Here is a 25,734-nt window from a genome sequence, read left to right as displayed (position 1 = left end):
TACTACTCTGTTTTATTGAGGAGATGCCACGTGCTCTCTTTCTTCAAAAGTTGGTTCGGGTCTCCTAAACACCACGCGATATAGTTATATCTCTGATATCAATAGTATTTTTGGAGAAACAACGTCCACATGAATCTTGACCGACTATTTTATCGGTCACCATTAAATTAACATTTATTAAAATTTTAGGATGAAAATGAAATCATACTTAAATTTAATAAGCCTAAATCCGTCAAAGTTCATGTAAACACTACTAGTAATTTTCGGGATAATATTTCTAATCGATAAAATAATATTATATAATTTTTTTTTTTGGTAGAAAAGGAAAAGAAAAACGAATAATAACAAACTACCCAGGAATTAGCCTAGGGAAGCTAACCCCAATCCTATCTTCTAAGAGAAGATGAGAGATGAAACTAGGGGAAACAGGAAGGGTAGTAACGCCTAACGTCCCTTCATGGCCCGCCGCCGCCAAGCGATCAGCAACACGATTCTGCTCTCTAAAAATGTGTCTGAACTCTACGAACTCAAAGGAGGAGCAAAGCCTTATAATAGCTTTGATGAGGTTGCGACTGATAAGACCCATAGAATGATTCTCAGAAATCATTTTGATTGCTTCCAAATTATCAGAATCCACAGAGAGCCTCTTAACACCCAGCCTTTTAGCAAGATTGATTCCAGTAAGAATAGCCCAGAGCTCCGCAGAAAAGGAAGAACCCAACCCTAAATTCTGGGAGAACCCAAAAAGCCAGACGCCCCCTACATCTCTAAGCACACCTCCAGCCGCAATCTTACCGTTACTGAGGCAGGAACCATCAGTATTCAGCTTCACAATCCCCTCTCTTGGCCTGCTCCATCCCACGAGATGGACATCACAACACTGAGAGGCTCTGGCAAGGGACTCTCCTTTGAAACTATCGATAATAGAGAAAAGTTTTTTCGAGAAGAAATCAGCTAAGTTTGTCATAAAAACAGTTTTATCTCCAAAAATCTCCTCGTTTCTCCATTTCCAAACTTGGTGACAGATAATAGCAAAGAAAATGTCACCATGTTCCATGTATGGAAGCAACTTTCCTCTAACACCATCAGAGAACCAGTCGACCTCAGAATGTGCCATGAAGGAAGAGAAAATATGGTGTGGGAGAATTTTCCTCCAAACCTCTTTACTATTAGAGCAATCTCTAAGAGCATGGCACAAAGTCTCAACATGGCCTCTGCATCTACTGCAAGCTCCAGAATCAGCCAAGTGCCTTCTGTGCCTATCCGAATTAGTAAGAAGCCTGTCCTTAACGCCCAGCCACAGGAAACTCCTAATACGGAAAGGAACTTTAAGGGTCCAAATCGACTTCCACACATCCGAGGGAGGATCAGATCTAAAGAGAGAGAAAGCTTCAAAGGCCGATTTGCAAGAATAAACTCCATTGTTAGTCAGCGCCCAACAGTGCCTATCCAAGTCTTCCTCTTGATTACTCACCTTCACTCCCCGCATTCTAAGGAGAGTCTCAAGGCTAAAGAAAGTATCAAACTTTGACCAGATCCAGTCCCCTTCCGAGTCAACCACATCGGCAATCCTCCAGTTGCGTATATCACTAGGCGGGGGGGAAGAACACACCTCAATTAACGGTTTATCCCCAATCCAGTTATCAAACCAGAAACTAATGGACTTACCATTCCCCACCTCCAGGCCAACTCCCGAGCAGAACTCATCAAACACAGCACTAAGTCCTTTCCAGAGGAAGGAACAATTAGCAACTCTCTCTTTCGGGCCCCCGAAGATTTTGTCTTTCCGATACTTACCACAAAGGAGGCGAACCCAAAGAGAGGAGGGGTTTTGCCACATACGCCAAAGGAGTTTCATTAATAAAACTTTATTATTGTCCTTTGCTTTCCTAATACCCAGACCCCCAGAATCTTTAGGCTGGCAAACCTCACTCCAAGGCACAAGATGGATCTTCCTGCCCTCCACAGCTTTCCCCCACAGGAACCTACGGTTAATCTTATCAAGATCATTAAGCACAGGATCCGGAAGCTTACAAGCCTGCATGATGTGATTGGGAGCAGCACAATTAACAGATTGAATTAACGTGAGGCGGCCAGCGAGAGACAGAGTCTTGGCTTTCCAAGTGGCACACTTCGAATTAGCTTTATCCAAAGTCTCTTTGAAGGAGCCTTTAGACACACGCTCACTATGGAGGGGAACGCCCAGATACTTCCCAAGAGAATCAGTAAGAGGAATACCTGAGAGATCACTTAATCTCTTACAGACTCTCTGATTCATATTCTTAGAGCACATCATCCTAGATTTTTGGATATTAAGCTTCTGCCCAGAGGCCGAACAAAAACAATCCAGAATATCCATAATGACTCTCAACTGCTCCTCATTACCCTCAAGAAAGATAAGGACATCATCTGCAAAGAATAAGTGAGTCACCTGGGGACAGAAGCTGTTGATCGCCACAGGGTGGAAACTCCCATTATCAATCGCATCCTGAATCAGGTGAGAGAGCCTCTCCATAGCAATAACAAAAAGGAAAGGGCTCATAGGATCCCCCTGACGGATTCCTCTGCCCGGGGAAAATTCCTCCGACATATCCCCATTGACCATAACTTGAAACACAGGAGAAGAAATACATACCTTAATTAAACTTCTCCAGCTGTCTGGGATTCTAGCTCTCTCAAGGCTCTCCATCAAGAAATCCCAATTAATTCGATCATAGGCCTTCTCTAAATCCAGCTTCAGAGCCACAATGCCTTTCCTCCCCTTCCTAATCTTCATCGTGTGGACCATCTCTTGGGCGATCACCACATTATCCATCATTTGTCTACCAGGCACAAAGCTACCCTGATTCTGACAAATGATCGCAGGAAGAATGCCACGGATTCTATTAGCCACAATCTTTGTAACAGTTTTGTAAAGAACATTACAAAGACTGATAGGTCTCATATGCAAAAAGGAAGAAGGCTTATCAATCTTAGGAATCAGAACCAGGAGGGTTCTATTAACCAGCTCAATATCCTTCGAACCACTGAACACCCCCAAGACAAAATTATAGATGCCTTCCTTCACTACATCCCAATGCTTATGGTAAAAGCCCGCCGGAAGACCATCAATCCCAGGAGCTTTAGAAGCCCCAATGCTGAAGATAGCTTGGTCAATCTCTTTTCGGGAAATAGGTTGAAAGGCCTCCTGACTACAATCCTCACTGATTAAAGGAAATGTAGCAATAGAGTGAGCCCTCTCCAAAAGAACAGGTTCCTCTTTGAACAGCTCTCTGTAGAAATCCAGGGCTAAGTTCCGAATAACCTCATCTTCATAAACCCAATCACCATTAGAATCCTTAATGGCCTCAATTCTATTTCTCTGCCTTCTGATCAGGGTAGAGAGATGGAAGTATTTGGTATTACGATCCCCATCTCTAATCCAGGACTTCCGAGACTTCTGGAACCAAAGGAACTCCTCCTGCCTAAGCACAGCCTCCAGCTCCTTCTGAAGGGTTCTGAGGAGGCCCTCAAGGCTATGATCAAACCTCCCCTCCAACCTGCGTTGAATGCCCTCCATCCTCTTTAATAACTTGTTCTTCCTTCTGATAATATGCCCAAACACATTCCTATTCCACCCCTGCACCTTATTCCTGAACCCTTCAGCAGCTTGCAGTACATACGAATGAGGTCTCCAACTCTCATGAACGAACTCTTTAAACTTAGGATGGGACTCCCAAGCCAACTGATACCGGAATGGTCTCTTACCCCTAGGATGCTTACCTCTCAAAAGTCTAAACAAAATAGGACAATGATCCGAATGACGGAACGGGAGGTTCAACACAGAGCACTCGGGGAAGGAAGTTAGAGCTAAAACATTAGCGTAGACTTTGTCCAATCGAACAAAAGTATTATTACGCTTCCAAGTGAATTTATAACCAGAAGCCCCCAGATCGGAAAGCCCACATAAATCCATACTATTCTTGTGATGCAGACAGCGATTAACATAATGATTGGATCCCCCTCTCTGATCACTCATAAAGGCGATATCATTGAAGTCACCCGCCACAAACCAGGGCTCCGAAATGCTGACACTCATAGAATAGAGAACCTCCCAGAGCCGTTTTCGATTAGACAAGATAGGGTCAGCATACACAAGGGTAATAAAAAAGGGAGTATTGCCGGAAATACTCACTTTACAATGAATGAACTGCTTATCCATGCTAAGAATATCAAAATGAATCCGATCTGGCCTCCAAAAAAGCCAAATCCCCCCAGCCCGGCCAGTTGCCTCCGATCTAACACAGTGCCAGTTCTTAAACTTCTTAACCACCTCATCTGCTTTCTCACCACTAATCTTAGTTTCCAAAAGAGCAAAACAAGATGGATTAAATTGCTTAGTAAGATCATTAATATGGATACGGGTAGCCTTGCTAGCCGCACCCCTAACATTCCAAAATAACAAATCCATAGAAAGGAGGACAACTGACCACACCCCTACCCTAAGCTAGGTATTTACTAGGGGCTCCTGAGAGCCTTACCGAGGTACCCCCGGGCCCCCTCTTATCTAGAAACGCCAAAGTGTTAAGGCCACTTTTTTGTTTTCCTTTAAGCTTTTTCATATTAGTTTTGTTAACTCCCATAGATTTCCCAATCCCAGGATCAATACCAGGAACAGGAATACTAACCTCATTTGAATTCTTCATCCTTCTAGCTGCAAGGGTCAGGGTCCCCCCCTGGGCTTCATCCTTAGAGACAAAAAGCGGGTTCACAGATTCAACCACCTTCTCGACTGGATCTACAGCCTCTAATCCTGGAATACTCTCATCCATATGATTCTCATCTTGGTCTGACTCTTGAACTACCTCAATCATCAGGGCCCCAAATCTGGACCCAGGCAAGGCTACTGAAGAAACCCCAGCCTCCTTTCTAGCTTTGAGGACAGGCTTCTCCTTGACATTTGGAATAACAGTAGCTTTAGGAGAAAGGGACTTAGAATTTGTGTTGATATCAGGAGGACGATTGTGAACCACTGCAGGTTGATTCCTACGTCTAGCGGGCCTCTTTGCCACCATCCAGGGACCAAAGTTCCCTTCATACCCCTGGTTCCCTCCAGTAATCCGCACACTACTCTCAACCCTCTCTATAACAACCCTCTCCCTTTTAGGGCAACCCTCCTGAGAATGACCATACATGCCACAATCATAACAGATGTTATGTAAACCTTCATACTCAATAAAGAACACTTTATCCTGAACACAGAACTTAGAAAGTAAAGGTTTAGCCAGATCAACATCTATACATACTCTAGCAAACTTACCCCTAATGGCCCCAATTGTAGTCTTGTCCACATGGTGGACCTTACCAACCAAACCTCCTATTTTACTCAGAAAGTTTTCACTGTAGTACTCAATGGGAAGGCCCGGGAATCTAACCCAAGTCAAGATCCTGTTAACCGAACAGTCGTGAGGATTAAAATTAGGAACCCAAAGCCTTAAGGCCAAAACATGATTGGAAATGATATATGGGCCTCCCTTGATAACCGAATTATAATCCTCAACCCTAGTAAATTTAATGACATAGTAGTCATTTTCCAGGTCAGTAATACTGACTTTACCTTTTCTTGCCCACTGCGCTTGTATTCTTTGGGCAAAATAGTTAAAACTAATTCGCTTACCCAGGACAGTAACAATCAAAGACACCTTCCACTTCTCTCTAAGCTCACGCTTCTCTGCAGCGGAAAGTCTAATGACCGGACAGAGAGGATCCTCCTGGCCATTATCTTCCTCATCAGAATCCGAGAACATATCATCAGAATCTCCCACCATTAAAACTTCCTCTAAAACCGGCTCTTCCTCAGCCACCCCCATGACCGTGTCCTTCCAAGAGTTTTTACCAATCTCGCTCATCTGAACCCTAGGTCTGGGGGAGACCGTCTTCCCATGAGCTACTCCTACAACACCCACCCTTCCCGAATTATTAGAAACATCCAGACCCGAGGCAGCCTGCCTCCCCGTCGTAGCCCCTGCCTGCCCCTCACAGCCCGGAGGAGAGGATCCCGCGCAAGGCACTGCGCCGACAGCCCCAGCCCACTGCCCGACCGAGGAGCCGGCAGCGCCTGGGCAGTGCCCGGCACTATCGGCGCATAGCCCTGCGCCAGGCACCCCCGGCCCCACTTCTCCCCTCGAGATTGGGGGAGCCTTACCCCCGGCATCAGAAAACCCAGCCGCCCGTATCTCCCATTGATCCGCACCCAGCCGCGACAACCTTGTCGAATCTGCCGCCTGTGGATCGCAAAGATCCGTCCCCAGCCGCACGGGCGGCGCCCGCGAGAACCCTGCCGACGCACCATCCATGCCCACGAGATCCCTACCGACGCCCCTGGATTCCCCTGCCTCCACCCCGCCAAGCGCCCCGCCCCGATCTACACCAGGTGCACGCTCGCCGCCAACAAAACTTGCCTCACCCTTCTCGCCCCAAACCACCAGGCCACCGCCCCCTTCCTTGCCGCAAATCCCCTCCAGATCCGACCCCCCCTCGCCGGCCACAGCCCCCCTCTCCCTAGATCTATCCCTAACACGCTTTACCATGAACCCTAGCCGAGAGAGAGAGAGAGAGGAGATAGATCTAAAAGAGAGAAAAAGATATAAAAGAGAGAAAAAGATATAAAAGAGAGAAATAGATCTGAGAGAGAGAGGATAGATCTAAAAGAGAGAAAAAAGATCTAAAAGAGAGAAATAGATCTGAGAGAGAGAAGATAAATCTCAAAATTCTCCATCTTCATAATAATATTATATATATAAATATATATATATATATATATATATACATTAACATCAATCATGTATAATAATACTATTCCAAGTATAATACAAATTTCGATTACCAAAAAGTATAATACAAATTCTCCACTCTTAAAATTGGATCATTAAATATAAAATAGACCAAAACTTTTATCCAAGTTTGATGTTCAAGTGTGTAGTTATGATTATTTGAATAAATAAATACTACTATATGAAGTTTGAAAAATCAAAAGGTGAGAGGGAGCAATACTTCTTTACATAGAAAAAAGAAGCTATCTTCATTTTCCACTTTTCTCAGCAGTTCAGAGAGAGAGAGAAGAGAGAGAATATGTGGTTGTTTAGTAGGAAAGGGCCATCTGGCTTCTCATCATCTTCCACAGCTGAGCAAGTCACAGAGGGGATTGATGGTTCGGGCCTTACTGCTATTGTTACAGGTCCTGATTTTTCTTATATTTTCTTCTTTAATTTTATCAATTCTTCGCCAAACATAAGTTTCGATGTGGAATTAAGAGTTTCTCTAATTGTTGTTAGAATGGATGGAAGAAGACGTTAGTTGTGCTTTTTCTTTCGCTGAAAAGCTTTAAATTCTGACATTCTATTGATGTTTGGCATTTATTGCTTCTGAAAATTCTCGTTCCACATCAAATTTCAGTTAGTAAATCGTTAGGTCCACTTTCATTTCATATACATGAAAGTGAGAGTTAAACAACTTTTTTTTTGCTATTTGCTTAATCGGGTAATTTCTTCATTTCGTACGTCAAACACATGATTAATTAGCATGAATCTATCAGTAATTTTGTTGAATTTTTCACCACCGAGGAGGAATTTTCTGCCGGAGTAGGTATGAACTGTCTATATGGCGTTGAGGCAGAAGCTACAAAATCACATAACAATTAATTATCTATGGAGTTTTTTATGAACAAGGAATTCCAGATCTACCTTGAATGGAAGTTTTAGTTGTCATATTTTGTAATCAACATATGTAAGGTGCTGCGAACAAAACGCTTTTAGTCAGCAAGCTCATCTCAATTATTATTGTTGCTAGAACATGAACATGGCAATCTAATTGTTTTTTGTTACTCATAATGAGAGCTTCACCTTCTTTTGAACTCATTTGTAAACTTTAGATGTAGTAAAAGAGGCAGTGGTAGAAGATAGGTTTTTTTTGTGTTGCAGCAGTTTTACTTTATTTACTGAGTGGCAATTTACCCGTGTGAACCTCTGTGATTGTAGGAGCATCTAGTGGTATTGGTTCTGAAACCGCACGGGTACTTGCGTTGCGCGGTGTCCATGTAGTAATGGGGGTACGAAATGTATCTGCTGGAAACAATGTGAAGGACACTATCGTGAAGGATATCCCCTCTGCCAAAGTTGAGGTCATGGAATTGGACCTCAGTTCAATGACATCTGTGAGGAAGTTTGCATCAGATTTCGGATCTGCAGGTCTCCCATTGAACATCCTCATGTAAGGGTAAAATGGGAACGATAACTGTATACATCACATCCACATGTATACAATTCATGATTGTACCAGTCATATAGTTGTCTGTACTTTTCATCTATCTTCAAATACATTGCTGTTGAATTATAGAGCAAAGAATGATACCTTTTATCTTTCCTTTTACTGTAAAGTAATAATGCAGGAATCATGGCTATACCCTTTGCACTTTCCAAAGACAACATAGAGCTACAATTTGCAACAAACCACATAGGTATGTTGGATATAACTCATGCTGCTGCTTGTACTTGCTTCATGAGCACTCTCAAGTTACTGTTTCATTTCTTTTAGTTATTTTGGGAGTAATACATAATTAGTTAATTAATTGCACACCTAAACTTATAACGTTTTACCGTTTGGCACCTTGTACATATGCTTAGAAGTTAGATCTATCGCACATCTAAACTTGTAATTTTTTGCCCTTCAGCATTCTGAACTTGTCAATTTTGGGCCCAAAAAAGTTACAAGTTTAGATGAGTAATTATATAGTAATTCTTTATTTTTGGTTGGACATATCATTTATTGATGAAAATTATTGCTAAAGTTCAAGGTACTAAAGAATTGATGGGATTAGAGTGACTTAGCTTTCTGTGGTCCCTGACCTAGTACCAATACTATCATTCAACTCAGGAGCTACCTTTATTTTTATATATATATATATATATATATATATATTAATTAGATGAAGTTTCAAGATAAATCATAAAGATGATATCAGACTCTATTGTGTCACATTTATTGTCCATTTACTTTTGTACATGAAGCTTTGTTGGATTGTTGTCCTTTTAAACCTGTAATTGTTCCCATAGAACTCAGAATAACTAATCAAAAGGTTTATGTAGTCCTTCTCATTATTAAAGGGTCTTTTGCAGGTCATTTTCTTTTAACACATCTTTTGTTGGACACTATGAAGAAAACAACACATGATAGCAAAAGAGAAGGAAGAATCATCAACGTCTCATCAGAGGCTCACCGTTACTCCTATAGTGAAGGAATTCGTTTTGATAAAATTAATGATCAGTCTGGGTAATTTTTTCACAATTTCAACCTGCATTTGATTTCTCATTAAGTGTTCACAGCTGCAGCATGCCTGATTTGTGAAAAATATGTCGTATAGGCTGGAGCCTTTTCACTCCTCTTATTTTTCAAGTAATAGATTAACATTCATGCTTTGTACAGAAGATCGGCATTAATAGTCTTTCCTTTACGTCATTTAAGACAAATTTCTTGATCCAAAAGTATGTTTATGTTATTATATTTTACATCTTCTCTCAAGGTTAATGCTATAGCCCAACTGATTAGGTAGATTTGAAGTTTCAAGTGACTCTTTGACAAATAGTACGCTGTATGAATAATTCAGACAACTTGTTAGAGTGAGGGTTATTACTGAACACAATAAAGAGATAACTGATGTTACACGTATAGGAATATGACTGAATCTTGAAAATCCGTCTGGATGATTTGTATTATTCTACCTTTAGCCTGTAAGAACAATAAGGTAGGAAGCTTGAATTTTCTCTTGGAACATGAGCGTAATTCATCGAGAGAAGTTTATAATTTTCTAGTTTCTAATGTAGCCCTCTAAAACCAATATGGGCAGCTAGTTGCATAATGATTATCCCATATTTGAATCGTCCTTGAGTAAAGGACTCAAAGTGTTTAGACATTGTATTGTGCAGGTATAGTAACATATTTGCCTATGGTCAGTCAAAGCTTGCTAATGTATTGCATGCTAATGAGCTTACAAGACGTTTTAAGGTACACTTCTCTTCAATAGCAGCTAAACAGGAAAGAGATTACTGACATCATTTTTAAACATTTCTGGAATTTTGAAGATGCTGTTAACCATGTTAGTTTAGACCAACTGTAGTGGGCATTATTTTGTTGTTACTTTCCTATGTGGAGTAACAACAAACCACTAGAGTGTTATAACAATTTTTGTTTGTTATATAATGTAGTCACAAACAATCCTTACATCCCAAAAATCCAAAATCTTCACGTTTGACAGACAAGGATGGCGCCATACGCGCCATCTGTGGCTGCAAACTTTATGCAGCAAATTACTAATCAGTCCGCGGCAAATTACTAATCAGTCTCGAAAAATTACAGTTTCGGTCCCTATTTGTAATTAATAATTTTTTTACCCCACAAATTTTTTGAAAAACTACTCCTAGTGGGATGTTACTAACCTTTGTTACTAACCTACAAAAAATCCACAAGGTTATTACTGACCATTGTGGATGCTCTTATTTATAGATAATGTTTCACAAATTTGAATGTTAAGCAATGGGTCATGCATAGATTTGTCCACTGTATATTTTCTCTCAGAATCTTGATCTCAAAAAGCAGATATGTAACTTTTTTTTAAGCTTATTATTATTTGTTAAATTAAACCACAGTATATTACACAATCATTAATTGTTGTAATGAATGTGGACATTTCAAACTAGTCTGACATGTCTTGCACTTGTACTTGGCTGTATAATCAAATGTGATATTGTCAATGTCCTTGTATTAATGAAGCATTAATCTGCTCAATGAGTCTCATATTGCTCCTTTTATGTGAAATTATCTGCCTAATTCAAAGATGTTTATTACAAACATGTAAGATGTGCATAGCATCCACATGGGGTTGCTTCACAAATAATTTGATGTTTTGTACAATCTTGATTAATGTTTGATGATTACAAATAAGCAGGAAGATGGGGTCAATATAACTGCCAATTCACTTCATCCCGGATTAATTGCCACCAATCTTTTCCGCCACATGGGAATCCTTAATGGTAAATTACATTTTAATTTTCGTTCAACATTGTTTGATCAGGAAACTCTATATCGTAATTTGCTCCGTCCTAGAGCAAAAAACTTGAGCAAACTAAGCTGTGTTCTTGGTGCCCCATTTTATTGCATGAACCAAAAATGCCTTCTGTAACTCCGATTTTGTTTCTCTAATGCAGGCGTGGTCAATGCGTTTGGTAAATTTGTGATTAAAAATGCCCAACAAGTGAGAAATAGACTTGTGAAACAATTTCATTATTTCTTAAACTGCATATGTTTCAGCAGCAGATATTAACTCGGGATTTCGTATCTGATTCAGGGCGCTGCAACGACATGCTATGCGGCATTGCATCCACAAGTAAAGGGGAAGAGCGGTGAATATTTTTCAGACTCCAATTTGGGCAAAGCATCTGCACAAGGTACCGATTCTGAATTGGCTATGAAGCTCTGGGATTTCAGCATGAACTTGGTTAAGTGAATAAAGCTTCAATGCTTCCTTGATATGTTTACACAAAGTACAATCATTCTTATATTTTTCTTAAATGTATTTGTGTACAAGAAGCATAATTAGATATTAGAGAGTGAAAAGATAAATGTTTTAATTATGATTTTTGTGAGGGTTAGAAATGTTATAGTAATACAAACTTTTACAAGATGAAGCAATTTTTCCAACTAATAGAAAATTTATTGCAAATAAATTAGAAATAGAAGTAAACGTTGTCGCGTTTAATTTTTTATAATATTATCTTTCTATTACGATGTCATTCTTCTTTAAAGTTCTAATACAAAATCCTTCAAAATAAAATAAAATAAAATAAAAGGATGAAGTTTGTATAAATCAATTATAGTTTCAAATGTGGGTAAATTACAAAACTTATTGAATTGATAGACTTGTTCATTACACTACTTTTTAACAAATTAGACACTTTCAAATTAGGTTTTCTCAAAATATACTTAGTGATATCGGAATATCCTCAAAATACTTAAATACTGCTTTCAGTGACCTGCAAGATAATAAACAATTAGAAAGGGGCCGGAGACCGGCGAACCCTCTCCGATGCTTAAGTTAGTATGGTAATACAAAGCTTAGGAAGAATGTAAATGAGTTTGAGTATCTAGAATGGTGTACTTTCCTCCTTGAACTTGGTTCCTATTTATAGATATAGATATTTGAGCTTAGGTTTGGATACATATGTCATCACCATATTAGTCTGGAATCTAAATTCTCGTACCAAATGGCTTTGGGGTGTGTTTGAGGTCCACAGCTTTAATCCTTGCTGCCTCTGTTAAGAGGCCTTTAGGATCCTAAGTGGGCTGATCCTAAAAGTATGGACTAATGGGCTTTTGTGAACTGTCCAGGGTCCAATCTTTAATTATACACGATATCACTTAGTATATATATTATGATTTAACTAATTTTTTCGCTCTACTTTTTATCCTTTGCAATCTAATTTTGATTTCATACATCAATGCAAAATCCATCAATCCTTTTGTATATGTTAGTTTTGGGTATTTTAAGTTAGTTTGCAGCTTTATCGAATGATATTTGGAGATTTTATCTAACCTGATGGGTTCCCAGTTTACGATTTTTTTCCGCAGTGAAAGCAACTACTAATTATTAGTTTACGATTTTATTTCGCAGTGGAAACAAAAGTAGACAAGTTCAATTATTTTTGTAATTAATTTTTCATTGCAATCAATAACTTTAACTTTTGTAGAATATTTCACTTTCTTTCTGCTCAAACCAATTAACTTTTCCATTAGAGAAATGGTCCCTTTCTGCAAAGTAATCAAGCATGGCTCATTTTCAAGACACTTGGGTTAACAGAAACATATTGAAGAAGCTCAGAATCACTCTAAATATTTCCCCATCCAAAATCACAATCATATAACCCAAAATTACACCCAACTACTGAATATTGTAAACTCCACCTGTCTTGACATTGCATTTCTCATCTCTTTCACCACTATTGTAGCCCAAGCTTTGATGAATGAAGCCAAGGCGATTCCCTCGACGGTTGTATGTGAAATTGAAAGCCCCATCCCCAATCCGCTGCAAGAGAATGTTGTTTCTTGAATCAGCGATACATTTGCTCCAATTGGATTTGCATTGATAAGGGGGCACATCAGGGACTAATTTGTGCAGAAGTATGAGATTGGGTCGGCTGAGATTCATGCCTATGAAGAATGTTAAAGTTGCTGGTAACCAAATGTACTAGCAATTTACGATTTTGTTTAGCCACGGAAGCAAAATCATAAACTGCGAATCCATCATGTTGGATAAAATCTACCAATATCAGGTACAAACTAAGTTAAAATATCCAAAATTAACATATATAAAGAAATTTATAAATATTAGATTTATGTATGAAATTGAAGTTGGATTGCAAAAGATGAGAAAGTGGACTGCAAAAATTGGTTAAGTTATAAAATAAAAGTGTTTAAAGTCCGTGAAATAACAAAATCTAAAAATTTACTGTCAAAATTTGGGGTTGACGTGCGAGAAATTGTGCGGATTTGGAATACTGCTGACTTTAAGGTGCGCACCACATGCTTAGACTGGGCTCGGCGTGTCCGAATAGTCAAAACATTTTGTCCACAAAAATTGGCACTGGAGCACCGTGTTGGCTGACTACAAGATGCATGACTTGCAGATCTTAGCTTTTAGCACGGGCTCGAGATGCATGGTCATTAGGCACTACGTGTTGGTTGTCTCCGAGATGCATGGGCAGTGTCAGCCTGGCGCACACATGGGCACCGGATCTTGGCTTTTAGCGCATGCTCGAGGTGCATGGACATCGGGCACGACATGTTGGGTAGATTTTGAGTCAATTTGTGATTCTTTCAAATGTCAACTTATGCCATTACTCTTGTTGCCTTCCGAACCAACTTTCTTGCCATACCCCCTTGTCTTCTACCCATATTCCATTGTCCCTAATCATTTAGATCGAATTAAATTACCTAGATAAAAACTAAAAATAATATTTTAACTAAATTAATTACAACATCAAAATCAATTGACATTAAATGAAAACTAGTAAAAGTTTGAACTAAAAACATGCATTAACTCCGGACAATACAAATTAAATATTGAAATGAGATGAAAAGGGCACTACATAGTAGGAATAAAGTATCCCTATTAGTACTCAGAGAATACAATCAAAATTTGGGATGAATTTATTATTTCTCTTATCTTGCATAATTTCTATAATTTCTAGACCAGAATTAAACATCGAAGTGTCTATATTATTTTGTAAGTCCCTCACATTCAGCTAAAATCATTCGATTCTGATTAAAAATATTCAGTCTTGGACATAACATACGACTTTTACTTGGGATCAAGTCATTCAAATTAAAGAAAGTACGGTCTATACTACGGGTGGAGACAAAGGGGTCCGGTCTCCTCCGATCGTCAGAACCACCATGATCACGAACAGTTTCGACTCTCTCTATCTCTATAAAATTGAGGTTGCGCTGGTTCCGGCCACTGTTTCCAAAAAATAATGATCAGATGATGAATTAGCACCTCAAACTTGGCCCAGGTCCTATTAGGCCATCTCTAAATCCAAAATTCCAATTTTTTTTTGACATATTAGACCTCTCTAAATCCAAAATTCTAATTTTTTCTCTGTTTGACTTTCATTGAATCCAAATTTTTAAATTTTTTAGCTTGTTAAGTCCTTAAATCCAAATTTCTATTTTTTTTGCCTATTAGGCCGTTTTCCTAAATCCGATTTTTTCTATTAGGCAAATTTTTTTACATGTTAAGAATCTTAAACACAATATAGCTTAATTTTGAAAAGTTTTACATTGGTACTTAAAACTTGATTCTTTACCACTCTGATTATAACACGTATATATACGAAATTTTTTTGAACAAGTTCAATTTAGCAATTTTTTTTATACCACGTACAAAATCGGCCCCCAAGCGAACAATCATGTATTAGCCACTAGTCTATACCTACGGGCCACCTTGCAATTTTTCGCTAAATTATCAAGTATGTTTTTTGAAAAATGTATTATGACATTTTGGTTCAACTGTTAATTAATAATTGTTGTTGTTGTTGTTGTTCGCAATTAACTGTTTACTGTTGCTGTTAGCTGTTTGTTATTAGCTGATTAGTTATTAGTGTTGGTAAAAGTGTGATGAACTGTTAGTGTTAGTATGTAAAATATTTAATATGAATATATTTTAATTCTTGAAATTTTATAATTTGAGGTTATGAATGTTAAAATTGACGTTAAAAGTTTAATTTTATTAACAATGAGAATCCTAATCCTCTTTTAGCAGTAAAAATAAATAAATATAAGCATATATTTATAAATTGGCGAAATTATAGAATTATATTTAAAATTTATCCAATAAAAAATATAATCCAAATTAATCTAAATAACTAAATAAAAACTAATTTTTTTATTGAATCAGATAAAACATTGTTCTTTCAACAATAATATTATAAAAATATAAATAATAAAAATGTTTGAAAATTAGAAAGATAATTTGTGAACATCAAATATATACAATCAACTTTTCATAAAAAAAAAACTCTAAAATGCTGCATTTTCGATAAAAAAATATTAATCACTGATATTGTATAAATCTAATCAAACGCTACATTTTATGCAATTTCACGAAACGTTGATCTGAAAAATTGAAACAAACACCCTTAATGTATCTCCATGCAAGTAACATCAAAAATTGCTAAAATTTAACAAATGATTTAAAAATATAATATTTTATTTTCTTTGTCATCCTCCACTTTTGGTAACTTAAAAAAAACATACTCAATGCTAACAACTACAAAATTACCCATATGGTTCCATAAATATCATTAAATAATAGAATTTTTTATTATTTAATTATATTTTTTATATTCTTTAAAAAAACATATTTTTCATTAAGAAAAAGATAATAATGGTGCTTTGCAATATTAAAAAAAAAAGTAAAATAAAATAAACAAATTTTTTTTTTTTTTGGTTTTACAGGAGCTTACAGCAGAAAAGAAAAAACAAAACAAACAAAATAAAAAGACCAGCCAACAAAAAGCGCTACAGGTTCCCAATAGGATCAGTGACCCTTCGAATTTGACAACTCCCTCGATAATCCTCCTCAAGTAGGTGTTTCAGATTCAAAGGTGAATCCACTAGAATATGCTTACCCCAGGGAGAATTCCTTGCCTCTCTAGCCAGCCAGTTCGCACATCGATTGACCTCTCTGTAAATGTGACTGAATCTGATGTTCAAGGTCTTTTGGAAGTCTAGAATGGTAACCAGGACAGCCTTCAAAGGGTGAACATCCAGTTGTCCCGTGTCGTCGTTGAGCAGATTAATCAGCTCCGCGCAATCCGATTCTAGAGAGACGAATTGGAGCCCGATTTCGATAGCCAACTCCAAGCTTGTAAGGATCCCCCAGCTTTCCGCTATGAAACTATCGCCTATGCCGATGTTATGCATGAATCCTTTAACCCAAATGCCATTAATGTCTCTTATTAAACCCCCTGCTCCTATTCTCTTCGTTCTCGAGCAACAGGATCCATCGGTATTCAGCGTAAACCATGGTGGGTTGGGTTTCCTCCAATTTATCATTAACTCAGAAAGAGTTCTGTGGTTGATCCCTGAGTCTGCTTCCACATACAGGCTGATGAACGCTTGGATACAACGGATTTTGTCGATTGGGATGGCGCTTTGGTTATCAAAAATGCTGCAATTTCGCCACTTCCATTGATACCAGAGGCAGGTAGCAAAGGTAATATTCCAGCTGATCCCCCAGATTCCCCTCCTATCATTTTTAAGGTTTTCCATCATCCAGCTTTCAATATCCAAAGAGAAAAAATTACCTGTTAACAGAGCTGGGTTAAGCTTTAACCATGTAGAGCTACTAGCCGTGCAGTCTCGAAGGACATGGAGGATAGATTCGTCCCCTTGGTTACAAATTGAACACGTGCTAGAATACACCAGATGTCGGCGGTGTCGCTCCAGATTTGTGAGCAAGCGACTGTGTAGGGCAATCCAGAGGAAGAAGATAATGCGTTGAGGTATCTTTAAACTCCATATAAAATACCATTTCCAGTTATCGCTTGCCCAAGCTTCCTTTGCAACTAACTGGTAAGCCGATTTGGATGTGAAGACACCATTACTGGCTCTGTTCCAGATCAGCTGGTCCTTCAAGTAACCAGATTTGTCTATGCGTACTGCCGCCATTCGGAGTCTCAATTCCAAAGGGATCCATTTCTCTAAAACTGACCAGTTCCAAGAGCCTCCATCAGTCGTGTAATGGTTGAGGTTGTAGTTAAGATGTGTATCTGGGATGAGGTTCACACAGTCGCAGAGACGAAAATCTCCTAACCATTTATCGTGCCAGAAGTTAATAGTGTTTCCATCTCCCGCACTCCACACAAGGCCTCTATTGAATTCGCCAATGATAGACAGAATGCTTCTCCATACATGAGAGCATTTAGCAGTTTTGTGGGCAGCATTGAAGAGATCAGTATTGGGGAAATACTTAGCTTTCAGTATTTTGACCCAGAGTGTGTCGGGCTCTCTGATAATACGCCACGCGAGTTTCATAAGGAGAGCTCTGTTTTGGTCTGTAGTAATCCTCAAACCTAAGCCACATTTGTCTTTTGGTTTGCACACATCCACCCATGGGATTAGGGGGACTTTCTTTTTCCTATCTTGACTACCCCATAGGAAGCTTCTGTTGAGGCTATCAATCTTCCTCGTCGTAGATTTAGGAAGAAGGTTGGTGCTCATTGTGTGCGCTGGAATGGAATTTGAGACGGCTTGAATTAATGTAGCTCTGCCCGCTAAGGAGAGGGAGTCTGCTTTCCAACCTGTAAGGTGCCCATTGACGTTATTAACCACCCCTTGAAAATCAGAGACCTTCGTTCGATTCTGGAGAAGATTAACCCCAAGGTATTTCCCAAGACACATCGTGAGGGGGATTCTACTCTGACTGCTGAGGCTGCGAGCGAGACTCGAGGAGACATTTTTGGAGAAACAGATCCTGGACTTAGATAGACTTACTTTTTGCCCTGAAATCCTGCAGAACTCGTCTAGGCACCGATTAATAATGATCATCTGGGAATAAGAAGCTTCAGCAAATAAAATGAGGTCATCTGCGAAAAATAGGTGTGTAAGCTTAGGGCAGTTTCTAGCAATCGAGAGCCCTTTCCAGTAGCCCTTACTAACTTCTGCGCGTATCATTTGGCTCAAGCGCTCCATGCACAAGACGAAGAGGAAGGGGGAAAGGGGATCACCCTGACGGATTCCACGAGAAGGTATAAAGCTGTCAGTAAGCTCCCCATTGAAGGCCACCCTGAAGGAAGAAGAAGATATAAACTTTTCAACGAGATTGACCCAGCTTGGGGGGCATCCCAGTATATTGGAGGGTGTCTGTTATGAAATCCCATCGGAGCCTATCATACGCTTTCTCCAGGTCTAGCTTAATTGCCATAAACCCTTTTTTTCCTGATTTAATTCGCATAGAATGGACTGCTTCCTGAGCCAGGATGATGTTGTCATGAAGCTGTCTCCCCTGGATGAAGCTTGTCTTGCATTCATCAACTAGCAACGGCATAATCCCCTTTAGTCTGGTTGTAATCAGCTTCGTAACGGTTTTGTAGATCACCGAACACAGGCTAATCGGACGAAACTGATGTAAAAATTCTGGGTTGTTAACTTTGGGAATCAGCACTAGAATGGTCTCGTTGACAGAATTGATGGAAGCAGTCCCTGAGAAGCAACCAAGAACAAACTGATAGATGCTATTAGACACTACTTTCCAGTGCTTTTGAAAGAAACCCGCGGTCAGTCCGTCAATTCCAGGAGCCTTGGTAGCCCCCATGTCGAAGACAGCTTGCTTAATTTCTTTCTTGGTAATATGACTGAAGGTCTTTTGAATCACTTCCGGAGGGAGTATGGGAAAATTCGCTTGAGGTGGGGTAATAGGGTTGCTGCCATTTTCCAAAGTAAATAGTGTTAGAATTGAGAATTTAATGAAGGTTCATACTAGATAATATAGGATGTAATGCAGGCTAGTTTTTCCTATATTTCCTATTCTTTTCCCTTTTCTTTGCCTATATAAAGGCCATTCTATTCATTGTAAATTTTTTTCGATCAATAACAATTCTCTCTGAGATATTTTCTCAATTCATCATTTCATGAATTTAAACATGGTATCAGAGCTTCAAGGTATTTAGGGCATTTTCTTTCATGGTGAAAAGAAAGAAAAGCTACGCTGAAGTTGTTGACCAATCAAATATATCTGAAGAAGAAGAAGAAGAAGAGGAAGAAGAAGAAGAAGACGATCAAGAGTCACCAGAAATCGAAGCCAATCCACCGGAAATTGAAGATAGTTCAGAATCTGAGATGAATCGTGATCGTAATAATTCAGAAAATGAGAATCGGAACCGAAATCAGCCTGAATCAAATCATCACACAGATAATCCAGGTTTGATTTTGGTTCATTCACCTTTAATCGGAAGTAATTACTTGTCCTGGAAACGATCTATGCTTATAGCCCTAGCAGTTAAAAAACGAACTAATTTCGTTTTAAAGGATGATTTAGCACCTGAAAATGTTGAATCAACTGAGTATGAAACCTGGCTTCAAGGTGATAACCTTGTTTTTGCTTGGATAATCAATACTCTGGCTAAGGATTTAGCAGAGACTTTTCTCTATGCTCCTACTGCTAGGGATTTATGGAAGGAACTGGAAGCGCGCTATGGTGAGAAGGATGGCCACCTGTACTTTCATTTGAGGAAGGAATTGAGTAATGTAGTTCAAGGAAACTCATCTGTTACAGTGTTCTACAACAAATTAAAGAGGCTATGGGATGAGATAGCTATTTTGAAGCCTACACCTAATTGTAGATGCAAGGAAGCCAGATCTCTGATTCAGAATTTATACGAAGAAGATAAGCTTATGCAATTCTTATGTGGCTTGAATGTTGAGTATGAGCATGTTCGTAATCAGGTACTTCTTATGGATCCACCACCAGATTTGAATAAGGCTTGTTCAATGTTCGTGAGAATTGAAAAGCAGAAAGAAATCAGCGTTGTTGATGTGTCTAGCAATGATTTTGCAAATCTGTCTACAAGTTCAAAATCTGTCAGCAATAAACGTACTGGAAATTTGAATAACAAAAACAACAAAGAGAAAGAAGATAAGAGCAAATTGTTTTATGATATATGCAAATGACAGAGGCATGATAGAACTACCTGTTTTAAGGTCCATGGATATCCAGAATGGTGGAAGGGACCAAAGCCTACTCTGACATCTGGAGGAGCTTCTACAAACAATAATGGCAAAGCAATGCTTACTCAAGGATCTAATACTCCTTTTGATGAGTATGAAGATTCAGAAGATGATGATGATATGATGAAGCATATTTCTCAAGGTGTACAGAAAGAAATGCAGAAAATCATGCAGGTCGAAATCCAGAAATACTTAAAAAGCAAGAATAAGGGAATGAAGCAGCAAAATTCACAGAACTCTCATGATTTCAGTGCTTTTGCATCTACTTCAGGTATTTCTAAACCTCATTTGGTGGTATCTGCAAATGCAAATGATGTAGAAGCCTGGATAGTGGATTCCGGAGCTACATCACATATGAGCTATTGCATTAACTTGTTTCATGATGTGAAAAAGATATGTCCTCCAAGGAAGGTCACTCTTCCAGATGGATCTTCTCAGATGGTTAATATAATGGGGTCTGTGACTTTTTCACATGATTTCACAATCACAGATGTGTTGTACTTGGAGAATTTCCAATAAAATTTATTATCTGTACCACAATTACTCCAAAATGATACAGTAAAGTTGATCTTTGTTGGACATAAATGTTATCTACAGGACCAGCGTATTGAAGCCGTTTTGGCTACAGGGACACTGCATCAAGGGTTATATCAACTTGATCCAATTTTCCCCTGTAAGTCTAATATTGCTTTACATAGTAGTGCTACAATAAATCAGTCTAGGCCTTCTAATGCTTGGCTATGGCATCATAGATTAGGTCATGTTTCAGTTGAAAAACAAAAACATTTACGAGTTTTCAATAAAGAGGATGTGATCAGAGAGTGTAATGTTTGTTATCAGTCCAAACAACACAGGACGCCTTTTGCATCTAGTGCAATACAGACATCTAAGCCTTTTGAACTTATGCATGTGGATTGTTGGGGTCCGTACAAACAAAAATCTATTACTGGAGATAGATTCATGCTTACTCTTGTAGATGATTACACCAGATCTACATGGACAGTTTTATTCAAAACTAAAGATCAAGTTCCAAACTTACTTAGAAGTTTTATACAGATGATCAAAAATCAATTTGAGCTTAATGTGAAGTGTGTTAGGACTGATAATGGAATGGAGTTTGTGGGGCAGTCATGTCAGTCTGTATTTCAGTCTTTTGGCATTAAACATCAGAAGACTTGTGTCTATACTCCTCAGCAGAATGGAGTGGCTGAAAGGAAACATAGACACTTAACAGAAGTGGCCAGAGCACTTTTGTTTCAAGCTGAAATGCCAACTTACTTTTGGGGTGAAGCCATCTTACATGCAACAACTTTGATCAATGTTATGCCAACCAAGGTTTTGAATTGGGAGACACCATATCAGAAGTTATATGGTAATGAACCAAACTATGACAAGTTTAAGGTATTTGGCAGTGCTTGTCACATTGCCAATGTCAATCCTCACAAGGATAAGTTTGAAGTCAGAGCTTACAGATCAGTATATGTTGGAAATTCATTAAATTAGAAGGGTTATAAGGTGTATAATCTTGATTCTAAGAAGTTATGTGTGTCTAGAGACATTATTTTTCATGAAACCCAATTTCCATTCCAAACTACTGATTAATTTAATGCTCCCAATTCTGTCTTAACTCCATCTACCTCAGCCTCTTTTTACAATGATCCGATAGAGGAAGTTTTTGTTTCAATTCCCGAACCACAAAAAGAAACAAACAGCCAAAGTCCCCTCCAACTTCAAAACCAAAACAATTCATCAGAATCTTCATCTGATGCCATAAACACACCTGATAGTGATCAGTCTGCCCCTATTCCATCAGTTCCTCCCCCAATCCGACAGTCAAATAGAGTATGTAGACAACCAGCGAAATTCAATGACTTTGTTCTTCAATCAAAAGCTCATCCTCTTAACCAAATGTCTTGTTTAGCCTATTCATCAAATCACAAATCCTTTCTAGCTAATATTACTAAAAGCCAAGAACCTAAAACTTATGCTGAGGCATGTCATGATTCCAAATGACAGGAGGCCATGAATAAGGAGTTACAGGCACTGGAGTCCAATGAAACTTGGATTCTAACTGATTTACCAGCAGGTAAGAAGCCAATCACTTCAAGATGGCTGTTTAGAATCAAATACAATCAAGATGGCACAGTTGATAGATACAAGGCCAGACTAGTGGCTAGAGGGTTTACATAGACATATGGAGAGGATTATACTGATTGTTTTTCCCCTGTTACAAAGGTAACTACAGTCAGAATTTTCATTGCTATTGCAGCAGCTAAAGGGTGGAATATACATCAGGCTGACATTAATAATGCATATTTACATGGTCATGTTGATGAAAATCTTTACCTAGTACCACCAGAAGGGTATGATAAAGCAAAGCCAGGTCAATGTTGTAAACTGGTGAAATCATTGTATGGCTTGAAGCAGGCTGGGAGACAGTGGAATTTGGAATTCACTAACAAGCTCCTATCAATGGGTTTTAAAAAATCCATTCATGACTATTGTTTGTTTACCAAGCAGAGTGGAGGGGAGTTTCTTGTGCTTATAGTTTATGTAGATGACATCCTGATATCAGGAACATCTGATGAACTTATTCAAAAAGTTAAAGAAGAATTGGACAGGACATTCACTATTAAAGACATGGGGTTTGCAAAGTTTTTCCTTGGGATAGAACTTGCAAGGTCATCTTCTAGTATTATATTGTCTCAGCAGAAGTATATCAAAGATATGATAGTGGAAGCCGGTTTGCAGGGTGCTAAAGAAACATCGAGCCCTTTTTCTAGTAGTTTGCAATTCACTGATGCATCTCCCATTTGTTCTAAACCAGATAGGTATAGACGATTGGTTGGTAAACTGCTCTACTTGGGTTTTACACGCCGTGACATAGGCTTTGTAACTCAACAGTTAAGTCAATTCATGACTAAACCATTAGAAATTCATATGCAGATGGCATTACATGTTCTGAAGTACCTCAAGGGGACAATGTCTTTAGGATTATTTTATCCTAGTGATAATGATTTTCAGCTTCATGCTTATTGTGACTCAGATTGGGGGAGATGCAAGATTACTAGAAGATCTGTAACTGGTTATTGCATTCTCATGGGAAATGCTCTTATTTCATGGAAGTCCAAGAAACAAAGCACTGTGACAAAATCTTCAGCAGAGGCTGAATATAGAGCAATGGCCACGACTGTTTGTGAGATCAAATGGTTAGCTTATCTACTTAAAGAGTTCAATATTGAAGTACAGCTACCAGTATCCCTCAGATGTGATAATCAATCTGCAATTTATATTGCATCAAATCCTGTTTTCCATGAACAAACGAAGCACATTGCTATCGATTGTCATGTGGTAAGGGAATATATGATAAATGGTTTCATATCTACATCATATGTGAACAGCAAAAGTCAGTTGGCTGATGTTTTAACCAAGCCATTGAACTCAAATCAGATGAATCCGAGTTTGAGCAAGTTGGGATTGGTCAATCTACCATCCACAACTTGAGAGGGGGGTGTTAGAATTGAGAATTTAATGAAGGTTCATACTAGGTAATATAGGATGTAATGCAAGCTAGTTTTTCCCATATTTCCTATTCTTTTCCCTTTTCTTTGCCTATATAAAGGCCATTCTATTCATTGTAAATTTTTTTCGATCAATAACAATTCTCTCTGAGATATTTTCTCAATTCATCATTTCATGAATTTAAACAAATAGGTTCCTGAAAAAATTTTGGGCCATAGTTTTCAACATATCTTGATCCTCAATGCAATTCCCGGTTTCATCCTTTAAAGAAACAATACGGTTACGGTGCCTTCTTATCATGGTCGAGATATGAAAGTATTTCGTATTCCGGTCGCCATCTTTAATCCATTGCTTACGCGATTTCTGATACCACATCAATTCTTCTTGTTTCATGATACCCAGAAGCTCTATCTGTAACACCTTTTCCAATTCATATAGATGGTGGTGCCATCCTTGAGTCAGTATCCTTTGGATGCCTTCAATTCTCCCGAGGATACGCCGTTTCTTCTGAAAAATGTTACCAAAGGTTTCTCGATTCCACCGTTGGACTTCCGATTTGAAATTAGCGGCAGCAAGGTTGAAACTGTAATGAGGGAGCCAACTCCGTCTCACGACTTCCGGAAAGGATTCATGCGTCTCCCAAGCTAATTCATATCTGAAGGGTTTATTCTGCCTAGCACGAGCGGTAAAACCATGTAGACTGCAAACGATCGGCGCGTGATCGGAGGATCTGTAGGGGAGGGTCCACGTCTCTGCTTCAGGAAAGGCAAGGCGGCCACCTGAATTCATATAGGCTCTGTCCAGTCTAACTTGCAGGTTCCTTCTGCGCCAAGAGAATCTCCCTCCTGTCGTGCCCAAGTCTATCAAACCCACCCTGTTAATCTGCCTCTTATGAATTTCACACCTTTTCAGATACAATGGGGAGCCTCCTCGCTGATCTTCAATACTGGCTATGTCATTGAAGTCGCCAATAGTCAGCCAAGGGTCATTTGGGGATATCTGGAGATTATACAAGTCATCCCAGAGGCCACTACGAAGATAGCAATTTGTACTAGCATAAATTATTGTGAGGAAGCAGATTAACTTATTGCCATTCATGATTTTCCCATGAATAAATTGATTACTAGAAGCAATTCGGTAAAAACTAACTTGGTTTTTCCTCCAGAAAAGCCAGATGCCACCCGATCTGCCAGTAGCTTCAGCTCGAGTACAGGACCACTCTTTAAAACGCTTAACGATATCATCCGCTTTCGTGCCTCCAACTTTGGTTTCCAGAATTGCAAACACAATCGGCCTATGAATTTTAAGAAGGTCGTGAAGGTGAAGGAGGTTATGTTTGCTAGCAGCCCCCCTAATATTCCAACTCATTACTATCATAAAAGGAAATGGTACGAGAAGTGTGGAAAAAGCTATAAAAGCTTTTTAGAAACTTGTCTTTTCCCCACTCTCGGGGACGCAGAGCTCGCCTTTGGTAAGGTAGGTGTTTGCCTAAGCGGTTCAGGGCCTCTGTCTGGTGGTTTTCCATCCCCTCCATTTGAAAATTCTTGTTGGAAGGCTTGAGAAAGTTTCTGGATTTGTTTTGTAATTGATAAAGTGGGAGGCTCCAAAGAGTTCCTACCTTCAGCACTCTGGCGTTGGATTGAAGGTTGAATGTTCTTGTCGCTTACGAATGAAAGAGGGGCGTTGCTGTGTTTAGGAGAGATAGTGGAAGGGTTCATTTGCAAAGGAAGGATATGGGAGGGTGTAGAAATGGTCAAAAGATTTGTTTCGGGGTGGGTTTTGGTAAAAGGTAACTGAATGGGTATTTGGGGCAAATGATTGTTTAGTGGGTCTATGGTGGCTTTTGAAGGTTGACCCTCTCCCATCCCATTTATTACTATGTGGCCTGATGTATCT

General features: G+C 39.0%; 1 protein-coding gene across 1 annotated transcript; it reads left to right on the top strand.

Moving 5' to 3' along the window:
• The first annotated feature begins 6,999 nt into the window (after positions 1–6,999).
• On the top strand, positions 7,000–11,717 carry LOC136225155 (short-chain dehydrogenase TIC 32, chloroplastic-like). The gene is made up of 8 exons (XM_066013411.1): positions 7,000–7,216; positions 8,016–8,247; positions 8,415–8,494; positions 9,153–9,306; positions 9,960–10,038; positions 10,979–11,063; positions 11,238–11,284; positions 11,378–11,717. Exons 1-8 carry the CDS (start codon positions 7,111–7,113, stop codon positions 11,534–11,536), a joined length of 942 nt encoding a protein of 313 aa, XP_065869483.1. The 5' UTR covers positions 7,000–7,110; the 3' UTR covers positions 11,537–11,717.
• Positions 11,718–25,734: the final 14,017 nt, after the last annotated feature.

This window comes from Euphorbia lathyris, chromosome 1, assembly GCF_963576675.1.
Source record: "Euphorbia lathyris chromosome 1, ddEupLath1.1, whole genome shotgun sequence".
NCBI lineage: Eukaryota > Viridiplantae > Streptophyta > Magnoliopsida > Malpighiales > Euphorbiaceae > Euphorbia > Euphorbia lathyris.
The sequence above is the reverse complement of the archived record's forward strand: the minus strand, read 5'-3'. Positions and strand labels throughout refer to the sequence as shown.